The following is a 15,985-nucleotide window of genomic DNA, read 5'->3' as shown; positions in this document are numbered from 1 at the left end:
CTGTTCAGTTCAGAATACTACTTTCTTGTATTGTATTTCTTGTGGTTGCAGCGGAGATCCCCCTTCCCTGTTTTGCGAAAATGATCTTAAAACTTACCATCATGCCTGTTTTGCTTTTCAGTTGCAGTGAGAGATCGGCTGCTTCTCTGTTGTTGTGTATATCCATTATATTCCCATTTTTTTCTTTCCTGTTCACTATATTAAACATAACTTGTGTGCCTCAGTTTCTGCTTGTCACTATATAGGTGCAAATAAGAGCTTTTATGCGCACAAGGGTTTGACTGACTAAAGACATTTTGCTTTCTAAGACAGAACCATAATGGGTGCCTCTCCCCCAGATGAGTAAATTAAGCTAAAATAAATAAAATTATTTTTGAACATAAGGCAGAAAAACCATTAATTCCTCTACTTGGGAATAACTAACTAAAATAACTAAAAATGTGCTATTCTTTCGATCCTTTGCCTGAGGAAACTTCTTCACAACATTTCTGCCTCAGAGCAAAGCCTGGCAGATATGGGAAGAGAGTAATTATCAAAATTCTCAAGTTGGTGAGAATGGAGATGGATCTGGCACTCCACCCAGTGTGAGAACAAATAGGCAATTATTTCATTCATTACTAGAATTTTATTAATGAGGGATTTGGATTTTATGCTTTTTGAACCAAATCTCCTCTCTCCTCTCCCTCCCTCTCTCCCCCTCTCTCTCTCTCTCTCTCTCTCTCTATATATATATATATATGTCACATTTATATAGCCACCCATCTCACACAAAGCAACTCTGGACAGCGTAAAACAATTGAATAAGACTTTGCAGTCTTCTCAAGCAGGGGTGCCTTCAGGGTGTGATACAAAAGAAAAATCAAGATGGCGGTTACAACCATGATCAAAGCCCTGCCTGTTTGTTAAGTGCATCACATAATGTGGGACACACATAAGAAAACAGGCGAAGCTTCAACTGCACTGCCATGACCACCAGCTTAATCTTCTTGACCATATCCTGCAGACACTCCCATCTCATGTGATACCCTTGAGGTCTTCAATAAGCACTGAGAAGAGCAGCCTGCTGCATTTGGCAGCCTTGGTGCTTTCCTATGGAGATTGCTATATTAATCAGAATACTGCTATTTATTTCTCAAATGGTTATTCACTTCACATAATCCATCAGCTGACACCATCTTTTGAGTTTGCATTTTATCTGCACTCATAACCTTCTGCTGGATGCAAAGTCTTGTCACTGGCTTTTATTTACTGAGATTTATTGAGATTTTGTAGGTTTCTGAATAATGCTCAACTGCATACCAGCTGTATTACTAAATGATAAAAATTGCTATAGGTGCATACTCCAGTGCAATGCAGTTATTATTGCTTTATATTATATTATGCCTTCCTTCTTTCCTGAAGTTTTTATGGATAGGCCTTCTTTTCAGTTACCCCCAATTTATATAGACCTATGAGAAGATGTTTGACTATTATGTACAACCACTGATTTATTCCCTTCAACAAGCAAGCTTTATCACTGTCCATCAATGTTACCTTCACATTCTGTTTCCCAGTTCATGCATGAGAAATATTTTTGTGGAATTATCTACCATTTATATGCCAATGAACTAAAGCTATGGGATAGCCTAGATAGGGTTTTGGTGGGTGGTTTTATAAGCCTGAAGATTGTTGTTCAATCCCTTCTGGAGCCCATGGCTGGAGAATAAAACCCAAAGTCTGTGGGTTTCCCACAGGCATCTTTTGGGAAGTGTAGGAAGAGAATGCTGGATTAGATAAATTGATTAGATAAATTTGTGACATCATCTGCTATGGTTCTCCTCAGACATCCAGAAGCTGCAATTGGTACAAAATGTAGCAGCAAGATTGGTGATGGGCCAATCCCATCAATATTTTATTTTATTTATTTATCATATTTATATAGCTGTCCATCTCACACAAAGTGACTCTTAGAGTGACACCAAGTGTGAAGTCCTAGCATTGTCTACTAGTAGGTTTCCAAGTTCAATTCAAAGTGTTGGTCATTACCTTTATTTCAGGCAATATCTTGCCAAAATAAAACCTGCCCTCTAGAGAGGGCCTACTGAAGGTTCCCCTTCCTTGTGAGGTACACTGGGTATAGACCAAACAATAGATCTTCTCACTGGTGGCCCGCATTTACAGAATATTATTTCCTTGGAAGTAGAGTGATTCCTAATCCTCCTTGCATTTTGTAAGCAAGCTAAAGCAATATTATTTTGATGTGCTGTTGGCCCTTAGCTAAATCTGGGTATCTACCATACAATACGTACTTTGTTTACTGCCGTATTTTTAAAAACTGTTTTGTATATTAGGAACTAAGTTGTTCACTGCTAAAAGTCTATATGGATTGGGACAAGCTATAAATATTAATGTATGAATGAATAATGAATAAAGTTGCCCACTCTTAAATTAGCCACTAGACTGTAACCTCTGACTCATCTCCTTGGCATTAATTAGCTATTTCCATTTTTTAATAATAATAATAATGGAATTATTTATAACTAATTTTCTGCAGTGTGTGTGCATGAGCTTGAGACAGTTTCTGTGTTTGTCTCCTTATGTTTTATGGTGAAATAAATGAGAGGCTGGATTTATATGCTATTTTTCAATCATGCACATTCACTTTTTGCTTAAGAAAAGAACCTAAAAAGATTATGACTGAAAGGATTTTGCATTGTTGTTATTTGTAAATCAGCTTTGGGTATATGTTTATGTACTCAGCATGGGGAGCAGAAAGGGCACCCATAAGAAACTTGATTCTACCTTGGTATAGTCTTAGACAACTTTTAGTATAATCCTTAAACTTGGAAATAGCGCCAGTTGCACAAACATCCTCTTACCTGTTAATGCTGGCACCCATAGAGTGACCTTCCCTGGGCAGAAATAACCTGCCTGCCATTAGCCAAGATATGCTTATTAAAAAAATATATTTCAATGCAGCTTAATAGATTTTTTAAAAATGCTGCTGTCAGACTATAGCAAATTATGCACTCTAACCAGTGCTTGAAGAGCTGCATCAGTGGCTGATATGTTACTAGGTATAATTCAAAGTGTTGGCGTTCTTCTTTAAAACTATGGGCTTGACATCTGTTGAACATTGCTCTATGGATTAAATTATGCAAATTCTTTGTCAAGTGCTAACTACCTGGTGGTACCAGTTAATTCATGTTCCTATTGTTAGCTGCCAAGAGTTATTCACTTGATGGGCAACAAAACAAATTTTATAAATAAATAATTAAACCAATTTGACTGTATATAAATACACTCTCTAAAAGAAAGGAGATCGGCAATATATAACGCTGCAGTCCAATTATATGTGCATATACTATCTGTAACTGCACAGATAGAGCCATGTTTGATAACTAGTAGTCATATCAAAATGCACATTTAGTACAGAGAGATCAGTATTCCATTGTGATTACATGGATCAGTGAAACTCATTGTACATTAAGCTGCTATTGGTATATGTGAACCTCCTTGAGCTGTCAAGTTATGTAATATGGCTGTACAGCCTTTGAAAATTATTCAGAAAAAGTGCTTTAGATCTTACACAAGCACAGCATCTCTCTACTATTCATTAAAGCAGCCCATCTTTCTTCAGGCTTCCATGTGAGCCTGAAAAGGTTTCCCATCCAGCTGAGGACTATATTCATTTAGGCACCAGATTTCCAAATATGGATTAAGGTATATATGTACAGTATCTGCAAATCTGATGCCTCAGCTGGATGGAAAACTGGTGCAACCAAGTAACAAAATGCTATAATCTAGATGTTGCTTAATGCCATGGTTAGTTTTTTGAAATACAAGTCAACAACTGTAGCCAGTGGGAGAACATATATGCGTACCCATCATGATATCCCCTTTTGAAGTAAGCAATATTATGCAAAGCACAGAAAAAAGGGTGAATAGTAAGCAAAAACTAAACTAAATTCAACTGAAAGGGAAGTTAAGTCTAGTTTACGTCAACACCATTCACTGTAATCATCAACACTTTACTATCCCTACAAAACCATCCTTCTTTCCCCAGAATCCATGGATCTCATCAGCTCAATCTCACAATCACATTTTCAGTTTTCCCCTTCCTCTCAACCCATTCACTCTTCATTCATATATTGTTTTGTGACTCAGTCCTCATTTATTTTCTCTGTATGCCTGGTATGTCCATGTGTCACCACTGCTACACAAGTTGCTTTGGTTGTCAATCAGCTTCCAGGTGCAATTCAAGGTGTGCATTGTTACCTATGAAGCTCTATGACATAGGGACTGCATACCTGAGGGACTGCTTATCTCCAACTGTTTCTGCCTGCCTGGTACATTCCAGCGTAGTGTATATGCTCCAAGTCCCTTCTATTAAATGTTGTAATCTTATGGGACCAAGGAAGTGTGCTTCTCTGTTGCATAATTCAATCCTATTTACTTTATCATCTTCCTTCCTTCCTTCCTTCCTTCCTTCCTTCCTTCCTCCCTCCCTCCCTCCCTCCCTCCCTCCCTCCCTCCCTCAATTAAGAAACAATCTCTGGTCTGCATACTTCTGCATTACACCACACTGAACTTCCCCAATTTTTCTCACTGTCACTTCCTGAATATTTTCAATCACAATTTGCCCAAATCCTTCTGAGGCACAGTTAATAAACACACACCCTTGGTGATTTTTTCATTCCTCCCTTGATACAGGAAAGCAACAAAAGCATTCTTCTAATCATCAGGCACTGATGCAGTCTTCTCACGCATATTAAATAAATCAAACAGCCACTCCATAAACAAAATACATCATTTCAGGCCTGTCACATCACTTTGTTCCTACCTGCCCTCCAATTCCTTTCTGTCCAATTTCTCCAGTTCTATCATCTACACTTGCAGCTTTACCGTATTTAATATTCTCACACCATTTATGACTTCTTTTTCATTCATTTTTCTTGGACTCTTACAGCACTCACTTCAATTCCACTTTTTTGACATATCACCATCATTTCCATATAGATTTCTAAAATACTTCTTTCAGCATTCCGTCACTTCAAATTAATCCCAAATTATTTCATCACTTTTATTTTTCATTCCAATCTACTACAAGTTCCTTATTTAGCCCTTTTATCTACTATATCCCAAACAGTTTTTTTTATTTCCATCAGAATTGGATTTAGTCTGCATCTTTTAATCCATTCTTGCTCTTTTAGACTGCATTCTTTCATGTCTCTTTCTCTCTCTATATATTTCTCTCCATATATATGCATTATATGATCTTTCTCTCATCCTCATTTTTTTCATGAATCATTCTCCTACATGCATTATTTTTTTCACCCAAAGCCTTTTTTTACTTCATTTCACCAAGATATTTTTCTACAGTGCTCAGTCTGTTCCAAGCAGCTTTAATATTCCAATAGAAAAAACATTTGTAGCTCAGGATTGAATTGTGGAGTTCTTCGTGCTCTCCGAGCTTAGTTGTTTGCTTGCAGACATTCATTACCCAACTAGGTAACATCATCAGTGCAACAGTCTTTTCCTTTCAACCACTTCATTTATTCTGAATGCAGAAAAATCTATCTTTTAATACTTTTTGATACAGGGCTTACACTTTATCTTCTTGCAGTCATTACCCTTTCCCACTAGTTTATCCCTCCCACCATATTTCTTTCTGCCTATTATTTTGCTAGCTCCTACCTGCCCTCCAATTCCTATATGTCCAGTCTCCTCTTGTACTCTAAAGAGCAATCCCAGTTCTTGAGAGCTCCTCATACAATATCATTTCCCCCAACCTTAATCATTCAATCATCAGTTAACATTCAGCAGCCCCCTGGGCCCATTTGCCAACAGAGCGAGCTCAAAAATACACTATCTACATACATAGCCAAAGGCAAATTTCTATGCATCTTCCACCATATAGCCCATTTTCACCAGATCCACAGATGGCAAGCCCCAATACCAGTACAGGAGATAAGCCCCTTCTGTCTCTTCCCTGGAGAGGGAACAGCCACTTTCCTCACCAACCAGTCCAGAAATACATTGTTTTTAATCTCTCTCTTTTTTTTTAATCTGCACTCAATCGTGACTGATTCTGCAGCAACTGCCTGGTTGAGTCCCTGCAGTTTTCACGGCAAGGTGTTTCGGAAGTGGTTTGGCATTGCCTCCTTCCTAGAGCAGAGCCCAGCTGGTGAGTGCAGGAGGTGGGGTTTCCGTTGCTTTGTGCCGTTTTCGGGCATACGCGACTTCCGCGTTACCGGCAACTGGTCCTGTCTCCTGTGCAAGGCGCCGCCAGTGTTTTTCCTCCCACTGAGGTGAGAGTACCCATTTATCTACTCGCGGATGCTTTTGAGCTGCTGGGTTGGCAGAAGCTGGGGATGAGACAGGAGCTCACTCTGCCACATGGAGCTGGCCTCGAACCGCTAAAGTGTTGACCATTTCTGGCTGGCAACTTTCAGCATCATTAAGCTGCTGTGCCACCACATCCCCCTTTTAATCTCATAGTCCACATCAAATAATCTGAGACCCATCCAGCAAACAAATTTTGCAAACGTCATAAAATTTAGGCTCTTCCACAACAAGCATTCCAATTGGCTAAAAATGGTCTTCTCTGCATTTGACTATGTGGGAGATATGATGGTGTCATATCAGCTGACAACTTCCATCAGAGCAATCGCAGAGCTCAGGTCAGAATTCAGCTTGCTGTCTAGTCTGATTTTGTTCCTGCTACCCACACTCCACAAAATCAGAACAAAACCTCCCCTGCCAGCCCTCCCAATGTGTCAGATCAGCTGAAGCTTCTCTAGATTGAGCCAAAGAACTGTCACCAGTTCTACACATACCACACACCTTGATCTCCACTTCCAATAGATGCCTGCCAAAGCTTGCTGCCAGCACCACTATCTAAGTACTATAGGCACTTCAGAGTCAGCAGTCACCTGAGGCTCCCATCCAGCAACAGGTTGCCAAACCAGCTCCAGAACATAAGAACATAAAAGCATAATCATCGTCTCCTGGATCAGACTCCTGGCCCATCTAGTCTAGCAGGCTGTTCTTAGTAACACAAGGAAGCCCACTAGTCTCCCAGCAGATGGCCTTCAGAAGCAGTCACACACCCATCAAAGCTAATGGCCAATGATCCCCATGACTTCCATGAATTGGTTCAACCCCTTTTTTGAAGCCAGCCAAACTGGTAGCCAGCACCAAACTTGGGATAGTGAATTCCAAAATTGAATTATGCATGGGGGAAAAAATTGCTTTAGTCTGTCTTGATTCTTCCTGGATTCAATTTTATTGGGTGATCTCTGATTCTAATATTTTGGGGAGGGGAAAATAGCTTCTCCTTGTCTACTTTATCAACACCATGCATAGTTTTATACACCTCAGTCATGTCCCCTCTCATTCACCTTCTTTCTAGACTAAAAAGCAGCAAATGTTTCCTCACAAGGAAGCTGCCCCAGTGCCTTGATCATCTTAGTTGCCCTCCTCTGAACCTTCTCTAGCTCCACTATATTCTTTTTGGACAATGATTTCTGCCAGCTTCTCACTTCATTAATTGCCACTGTTGCTTTGCTGACACTGCTCAGGATTCCATTCACATAAGCTCAGCTACATTCTGGCCCTCACACCTACCATAGTCAACAAATCTTACTTAACTACTTTCTCTGTCCCCACCCAAAGCAACCTACTTTTCCACTGTCAGAAACCTTCATTATCACCTTTGTATCCTTCATTACTTAGGTCAACTTTCCATATGAACAATTAATCATGCTTTCAGAATGATTCCTTTGACATATATACACATGAATAGACTTATTCTTAAACCAAATATTTGAAACCAACCTTTTTCCAAGCACCAAACAATCACTGGTCTGATTATTATTTGGTTTTCCAAATGGCTCAACCACTTTTCCTTACTCTTTTATCTCATTTTCACTCATCTATCCATGTTAGCAGAATAATTTTTCTCTGGATCATATGCACAAATTTTTGCAATGAATGGGTAGGGTGCCCACTGCTTGCTGGTAGAACAGCAAGGGAGGGATTCCTGTGTATGTTTGTGTGTGAGACTGTGGTAATGAAGTGGGGGAGGTGGTTGCTGGGCTCTTATGGCTCTGAGAGCTAGTAAGCTAAAGAGCCTCGGGGTGCCCAGTTCCCCTCCCAGATATGGCTGATAAGGACAGCAGATGCTCCCCGGTTTTGGGAAATGAGGGGCTTCGATATAGGGATGGGGCTGCTGTGGGGGGGAATGGGGGTGGGCCAAAATATGGTGGTGACGGGCAGGGGGAGATATGGCAGGAGACGGGAACAGGCCATTTCCGGGGACTGCGGGACCATTGTTTGTTGCCAGTTTCATGTTCCAGGTCCTCAGACTCAGCCCTGATACCCTGTCAGCAGACCTTCAGAGGCTCTGGTCTCCGGCTGCTGCTTCTAAACGTCAGCTCAGTCTGTAATAAGGCATCCCTCATCAGTGATTTAATCACGGATGAGAGGGCTGGCCTGGCATGCATCACTGAGGCCTGGCTGGATTTGGAGCGGGGGGGTAGCTCTCGCAGAGTTATGCCCAGCTGGGATTTGAGTGTGGCATCAGCCAAAAGTCTGGGGCAGGGGTGGAGGTGTGGCAATGGTCATCTGGGAATCTTACAGCCTTCAGGGGCACTGCACCACAGGTCACTGGATGTGAGACCCTGTTCATTAAGTTGGGCTTTAGGGATCAGCTGGGACTGCTGCTGTTGTACCAGCCTCCCTGCTGCACAGCAACTTCCCTGCCTGAGCTCCTTGATGTCATTTCTGGGTAGGCAGTGGAGTTCCCCAGGTTTATGGTCTTGGGGGACTTCAATCTGGCTTCTCTAGAGATGGGGTCTTAGAGGGCTTGGGAATTCCTGGCCACCATGATGGCCATGGGCCTATCCCAATCATCCAGAGCCTGACATAGAACAGTGGTCGTACTCTGGATCTGGTATTCCTGTCGGAGCAGTGGCTATGCGATCTGAAATTGGGGGAGCTTTTGGTGTCCCCCTTGTCATGGTCAGATCATGCCCTGATTACAATGGGATTCCCTAGCACCACTATCCATTGCAGGGAGACTGGACCTATTAGATTGGTCTGCCCCCAGGGACTAATGGACCCGGATGGGTTCCAGAGGGAGCTGGGGGTTGTTCCTGTTGGTCTGCTGCATGGTACATCTGAAGCCTTGGTCACCACTTGGAATAAAGGGGCAGCTGAGGCTTTGGATTGGATTGCACCCATGCGATCTCTCTCCTCTTGGGGATCCTGGCATTCTCCATGGTTTACAGAAGAGCTAAGGGAGAGGAAGCAAGAGAAGAGATGTCTAGAGCATTGCTGGTGCTCACAAGGGACTAACTCAACTGAACACAGGTTAGAGTGGCTGTTCATGCCTACTTAGTGGTGATAAGGGCGGCGAAGCATCATTACTCCTCTGCTCCTATTGTGTCTACAGATAGCTGCCCCGCAGCCCTGTTTTGGGTGACACAAGCCCTCCTGGGTAAGGATGGCTCAGAGAACCTTCTGCAGAGACATGTGGAGGAATTTTCTTGGCATCTGTCAGATAAAATCACTTGGATTCATTCTCAGTTGGATGCTGGCTTTACTGCAAGTCCAGTGGAGGTGCCTAGGGAGGAGACTTGCCCTGTTATCTGGGAACAGTTTGAACCAGTTGGACCTGAGGAAGTGGACAGGGTCCTTGGGGATGTGAGCTCAGCCACCTGCTCTTTAGATCCATGCCCCTCCTGGCTTGTGAAAGCAGCCAGGGGGTGTCATGTGAGTGGGTTCTAGCGATGGTTAATGCATCTTTGAGTAAGGTGGTTGTTTCCTCACCTCTTAAGGAGGCCTTGGTTCTCCCCCCTCCTCAAGAGGCCATTGCTAGACCCCACTATACTGCACAATTTTCATGCAGTACCTAACCTCCCCTTTTTGGGGAAGGTGATTGAGAAGGTAGTTGCGCAACAGCTTCAGAGGACCTTGGATGAAGCAGATTATCTGGATCCCTTTCAGTCGGGATTCAGGCCTGGGTACAGAAGAGAAACAGCATTGGTCGTGCTTTTGGATGATCTCTGGCAAGGGCGAGATGGGGGTTGTGCATTCATCCTTGCCCTACTTGACCTCTTAGTGGCTTCCAATACCATCGGCCATGGTATCCTTCTGGATCAGCTTAGAGGATTGGGGGTGGGTGGCACTGTGTTCTGTGTTGTGCTGTTCACCTCCTTTCCCTGGGGCCAATTCCAATCGGTGGTGGTTGGGGAGGAGAGATCCTGCCCTCAGCCCCTGTTATGTGGGGTGCCCCCTCCTATTTAACATCTACATGAGGCAGCTGGGTGAGTTCATCTGTCACCATGGTGTGAGGTATCATCAGTATGCTGATGATACCGAATTATACAACTCTGCCCCTGGCGAATCAAGCAATGCTGTGAATGTCTTATCCCGGTGCCTGGAGGCTGTGAGGGTCTGGATGGGGACCAACAGGCTTCAACTGAACCCTGGCAAGACTGAGTTGCTGTGGGTTTTGGGGCCTTCTGGTGCTAGAGCTATGCCATCTTTGGTTCTTGATAGGGTTGCACTGCCCCAGACAGACCCTGTGCGCAATCTGAGGGTCCTCCTGGACTCATGACTCCTGCTCAAAGAGCAGGTGGCAGTCATGGCTAGGAGGGCCTTTACACAGCTTTGTGTTGTGCGCCAGTTGCGCCCATTCCTAGATCAGAGGGATCTAATCATGGTCACTCATGCCCTGGCACCTCCTGTTTGGAGGTTTCTCTAATGTGCTCTACATGGGGCTACCCTTGAAGAGTTTCCGGAAGCTTCAGCTGGTGCAAAATGCAGCGGCATGGGCAGTTATGTGTGCCCCTAGGGTGGTACACATTACACCTCTGCTCCGCGAGCTGCACTGGTTGCCAGTTTGCTTCCGGGTCCAATTCAAGGTGCTGTTTTTGACCTTTAAAGCCCTTCATGGCATGGGGCCAGGTTACCTGAGGGACCACCTCTCCCCAATTACATCTGCCTATCCCATCAGATCTGGTAGAGGAGGCATGCTACAGATGGACTCACCCAGCCTCTGTAATTCCCGCCTGCTAGAGAATTACATTTGGCAGGTCCGAGAAGGCGGGCCTTCTCTTCTGTGGCACCTGCCTTGTGGAATCTTCTCCCCCCAGAAGTGAGATTAGCTCCATCCCTCTTAACATTCTGCAAGTTCCTCAAGACCTGGCTATGTGATTAGGCCTGGGGCTCCCGGGGGACTGGGGAGATTTTACGATGGCTCCCTTATTAATTTTATCCCTTCCTATTTTGTGTGTTTTTTCAGCTTTTTTTTTTATGGGTAATTGTTTTTATGTATTTATTTTTTAATTGTTGCATGCTCCCCAGAGTCACCTTGTGTGAGATGGGCGGCTATATAAATATGATAAATAAATAAATAATTTTCCAAAACTCACCCCTGGTTCTTTCATTATCAGCATACTGGAGCATTAGCATAAAATATCATCGAACTACAAATTTCTGTTTTCGTGCACACCATAGCAATCTAGTAAATGAACCCCATTCATACTTTCTAACATACATCTGAGCCATTTCATTTGTAATTACACCAAGACTTTACTTCCATAAATGTATTCATCCCCTACATTCTAAAAGAGCAGACCACCTTCATTTAGATACTATTAAACTCTTTTAGTTTCAGCTGTGCACAATGTATCTATTTTTCTTCCTTTCTTCTCTTCCATTAATTAATAACCTTTACTGACTCTTCCTCTTATGTTCCAATTCTTTTTGCCTTTAGCAGGAAAAACACTGTTATGTAAACATGTTTCACCTTCTTCTCTGTTCCTTCTTCTGCACTGTCTCTGATGATGATCATCACCATCATTCAATTTCCAAATTTTAATAAAAAAAAATTTATTCACTGATTTCTTCAGGAAGATTAATTGGAAAAAACTACCCATTTGACACTATTATTAGTAATTATTAGATAATGGACCTTTTACAGTGGGAATGAGCATAATGGCATAATGGATAACAGCTCTATAGAATGTTAGCATTTTACAAACAATGAATGAAATTCAATTAATGAAAGCTTAATGATATTTCCTAAACCAATGTCAGAAAAGGAAACTGATAGACCTAATCTACAACTCCAATTGCTTTGGAGAAGTTTTATTAACTTTGGAATTAATAAATTAAATTTGCACTGCGTCATTCTCTTGCATTCACAAGCAAATATTTCCCTGGGGATGAGACATGCTGACAATTGCACTCTGCAATTGTATGCATTTATTCATGTTTTTTCTTTATTTCCCTTTTATATTTGGTGGTATTGTGTCTTGCAGTTAGTTATGGATTTGCTTCATGTTTGGACTAGACTTTCCCCTTCCAAAAATGTCTAATGCAATAGTTGTGGCTACTAAATTTGTTTTATTTCTTGCTCTTTCCCCATTTTCTTTTTTGTATGTTATCTATTTTACACTGTCATTTAAATTGTGCAGTAAAACTGAATGTATGAAAAATTGTATTTAACAATAGGAAAGAAATCAATGAAAATGATCTCAAAGCAATTTTTGCAAAACATTTAATCCATTACACTGAGATGGCTACATGTACTTACATGTTATGAACAGGGAGGCATCATGCAATAAGGACTAGCAGTATTTCCATAATAGAGCACATATTTGTGTACAGAAAATCCCCATTTTCTGCTTCTGTCCTTGGCTTACAGAGCAAGTAATTGAAAGATCTTTGTGTGAGATCTTGGGGAGCCAGTGTAATGTAGTAGCTTGGGTATTAAATGTTGTCATCAAATGGGACTGAGGAAATGTGCCTTCTCTGTTGCAACCCTCACCCTCTGGAACAGCATCCCTCCAGAGATAAGGACTGCACCCTGTCTCCCAGGGTTCCGGAAAACTCTTAAAACTGGCTTTGGTCCCAGGCCTGGGGTTGATGTATTTAGGTATCACTGTATTTTGGGGTGCCCTGTTTTGTTTGATTTGTGTCATTCAATCATTTTAGTCCGGGCTGTCTGTTTGGTTTGATGCTTTATCTGTTTTTATGGATTTTCCAGTTTTGTACGCCACCCAGAGTCCACTGTAGTTGAGCAGCTAACAAATTTGGATAAATAAACAATAATAAATAATATTAGACTAAGAATGAGGAGATTCAGAGTCAAGTCCACCAAGACAGCCATGGAAATTCTTTGGACAAGTCACTTGCTCTCATCCAAACATAATTCACAGGAGTACTGTTGTGGGAATAAAACAAAAGCAGATCCCCTGTAAGGTATCTTGAGCTCCTAGGAAAGATCAGATATCAAAAATACAAACAAACAAAACAGAACAACAACAACAAAGGACTCTTGGTGGGCAGTCATCTGTGAATAATGCTGTGTTTAATGGAGACTCCCTAATCTACTGGACCTCTGCTTACCACTGGCTGAGGATTGTGGCAATTGAATAAAGAATTCTTGTGAGAATGAAAGTTGGGGAAGGCTGATCCTAAGGGGTCACATACTGTAGACTTGAAGTTATACTGAGATTACTTTTTCATATGCCTCACCCTTTTGAGTAGCATTAAAAAGTGGGAGATACTGCTTCCAGGGAAGGGCTACAGCTCAGATCATGCTCCAGCAGCAATGCATGAAAGACAGGCTGTGTGCCCAAACTAAAGGGGAAGAGCCCTCTTATTATCCCTACAATTATCTTATAGTGCTGCAGTTTCCTTAAATTACCAAGTGTCATATGATAGGCAGAGTCTAAAGTTCATAGGGAGATTAAGAGGAGACAAAGTAGAATCAGCAGGCTGCAAAATGAAGACGTTCCTTTCCTTCTTTGCTTTCATACAGGTTCTTGGTAAGTAAAGAAATCTCAAGTACTATCTAAGATTGGGGGATGAGGGTCAAATTGTTTTATATATTGCATGAATATTGTGCAAAAGAGCCAAGGATTTGATCATTCATGATATATTTATAATTCAGGTAGGAAAGGTAATTTCCATGTAGATAGTTTGGGGGTGATTTGCAAAGCACACTCATAGCGATTCTGCAGCTTGGATTTTTCCATTCCTTTCCTTTCTATTTACACTTCTCCCTCCATTGTCCCCCCCCCCCACCCCCCATGTGTAGAGCCTGAAGCTACTACTGTGAGCTAAGTTCTGTTAAATATGCATTGCTATTTAACATTCAAAGACCAAGATCCTTTAATGCAAGAACTGATTAAAGCAGAAGTCACAATTTATTTATAGAAATTAAACACAGCAACAGTACCATAATTGTTGAGAACTGAGAATATTTTATTGCAATTTGCAACATTTTATTATATTAAATACCACAGTAATTACATTAGAAGACAGAGATTGAATGTTCCTTCGGCACCATAATGAAAAGAATACTTAGAATCTATGCAGTAGATTTCAAAACTGTGATCTAATGCTTAATATAATCCCATCAAGTTTTACAACAACACTGTAAAGTAGGCTGGTATTGTGATCCTTAAATTACAAATAAGTGAGATGAAAAGAAAAATGGCTTGCATAAACTGAGATTTCATCCAAGAACTTTCCCCACTGTACACCAATTCCCATGTTCATATCTGTAACATTTTGTAAATTTGTATTTTGATTGAAGAGTAATTTTAAAAGATTAGAGAAGGAATAAAATTATTGATAAAAAGACACTTTTCCAAGAGTGGTTTAAACATATGTATGAAATTTTAATTTGTTATAATCATTGTCATAGTATTTTATTTTGTTTTATTCAGTGAGTATGGCCGTACTAATTGCCTTATTATAATTTATTGTCTGACAAGGAGACCAACACTTTTAATTGCAGATAGGAGTTTGCCCGACTAAATTTCTTTCAAATAAAAGAAAACTATCTCCACATGGAGTTTAGATGACAACATCTACTTTATGTAGCCATATTTTTTTACACATTGGAAATCTTTCAATCCTATGATTCTTTCACCTGCATTTAGAAGTGACATAATCCAGAATCAAGCTAAGAATCACAGTTATGGTGAAACTAGAACATGGGTATTCCTATGATTTAAAAAGACAGAAGATTTTATAATGGATCTTGATTTTTTTTATCCAATGTCCTATACAGGCACAGGGAATTAGTGCTAAATGAAGTACAAGGAAACTGTTACTAGGTTTTCCAATACATAAGTCATGTATCTTAGTTTATAAAAGATTTGCTTCTATTTGAAATCCAAGTCTAGTTCAAAAATTCTTTGAAGAGTGAACAGAAACCATCATCACCAAAGAGATGTTGTAGATATATCACTGGTATTGCAAAATGGAATACTCATAGCAATATGGTAAGCAACAGAAGAAGAATCAGTAAAGGTTTTAACCAAGCTATGCCAGCAGATTTGGAGAACAATACCACGATAATGGCCAACTGATTGGAAGAGGTCAATCTATATTCCAATACCAGAAAAGGAGACTTAACAAAGGGTGCAAACTATTGTACGATATCCTTAATTTAACACGCTAGCGAAATAATCTAATCCAACACAGATAATCGAGAAAGCCAAAGAATATAAAAAAGAAGTCAATATGTATTTCATTGATTATAGAAAGGCTTCAATTGTGTCAAACATGTTAAGCTGTGGAATGTGCTTAGAAAAATGGGAATCCCAGAATATCTCATTGTCTCATGAGAAACCTATATACAGGTCAGGAAGGTATAGTATGGACAGAACATAGCAAAACAGTTGGTAAAGAAGTGGGAGAAGACTGTATACTCTGCCTTTATTTGTTCAACCTACATGCTGAATATATATTAAGGGAAGTTGGATTAGAAGGAGATGAGCATGATTTTAAAATTGGAGGAAGAAACATCAATAACCTGTGCTATGCTGATGACACTATTCTAATAGCTGAAAATGTAAAGGATCTGCAAGGTCTACCAATAAAAGTCAAGGAGCACATTGAAAAAAATTGGACTAAAATTAAATATAAAGAAGACCACACTAATGACAACAGGCACAACAACCAACTTTAGAATTGA

The 15,985-nt window shown here is 40.8% G+C and overlaps 1 protein-coding gene across 1 annotated transcript in view; it reads left to right on the top strand.

Annotated features, from left to right (window-relative positions):
• The first annotated feature begins 13,754 nt into the window (after positions 1-13,754).
• The window catches only part of AMN (amnion associated transmembrane protein), a 95,066-nt gene continuing 92,835 nt past the window's right edge, over positions 13,755-15,985 (top strand). The window contains exon 1 of the mRNA XM_088149800.1: positions 13,755-13,823. Coding sequence (XP_088005926.1) covers positions 13,781-13,823 — 43 coding nt within the window. The 5' untranslated portion in view covers positions 13,755-13,780. The remainder of the gene's footprint in view (positions 13,824-15,985) is intronic.

Source organism: Python bivittatus, unplaced genomic scaffold (genome assembly GCF_059951505.1).
Source record: "Python bivittatus isolate LINGU-HERP-01145 unplaced genomic scaffold, Pbiv_v1 ctg000580_np1212, whole genome shotgun sequence".
Classification (NCBI taxonomy): Eukaryota; Metazoa; Chordata; class Lepidosauria; order Squamata; family Pythonidae; genus Python; species Python bivittatus.
This window is presented reverse-complemented; position numbering and strand designations above follow the sequence as displayed.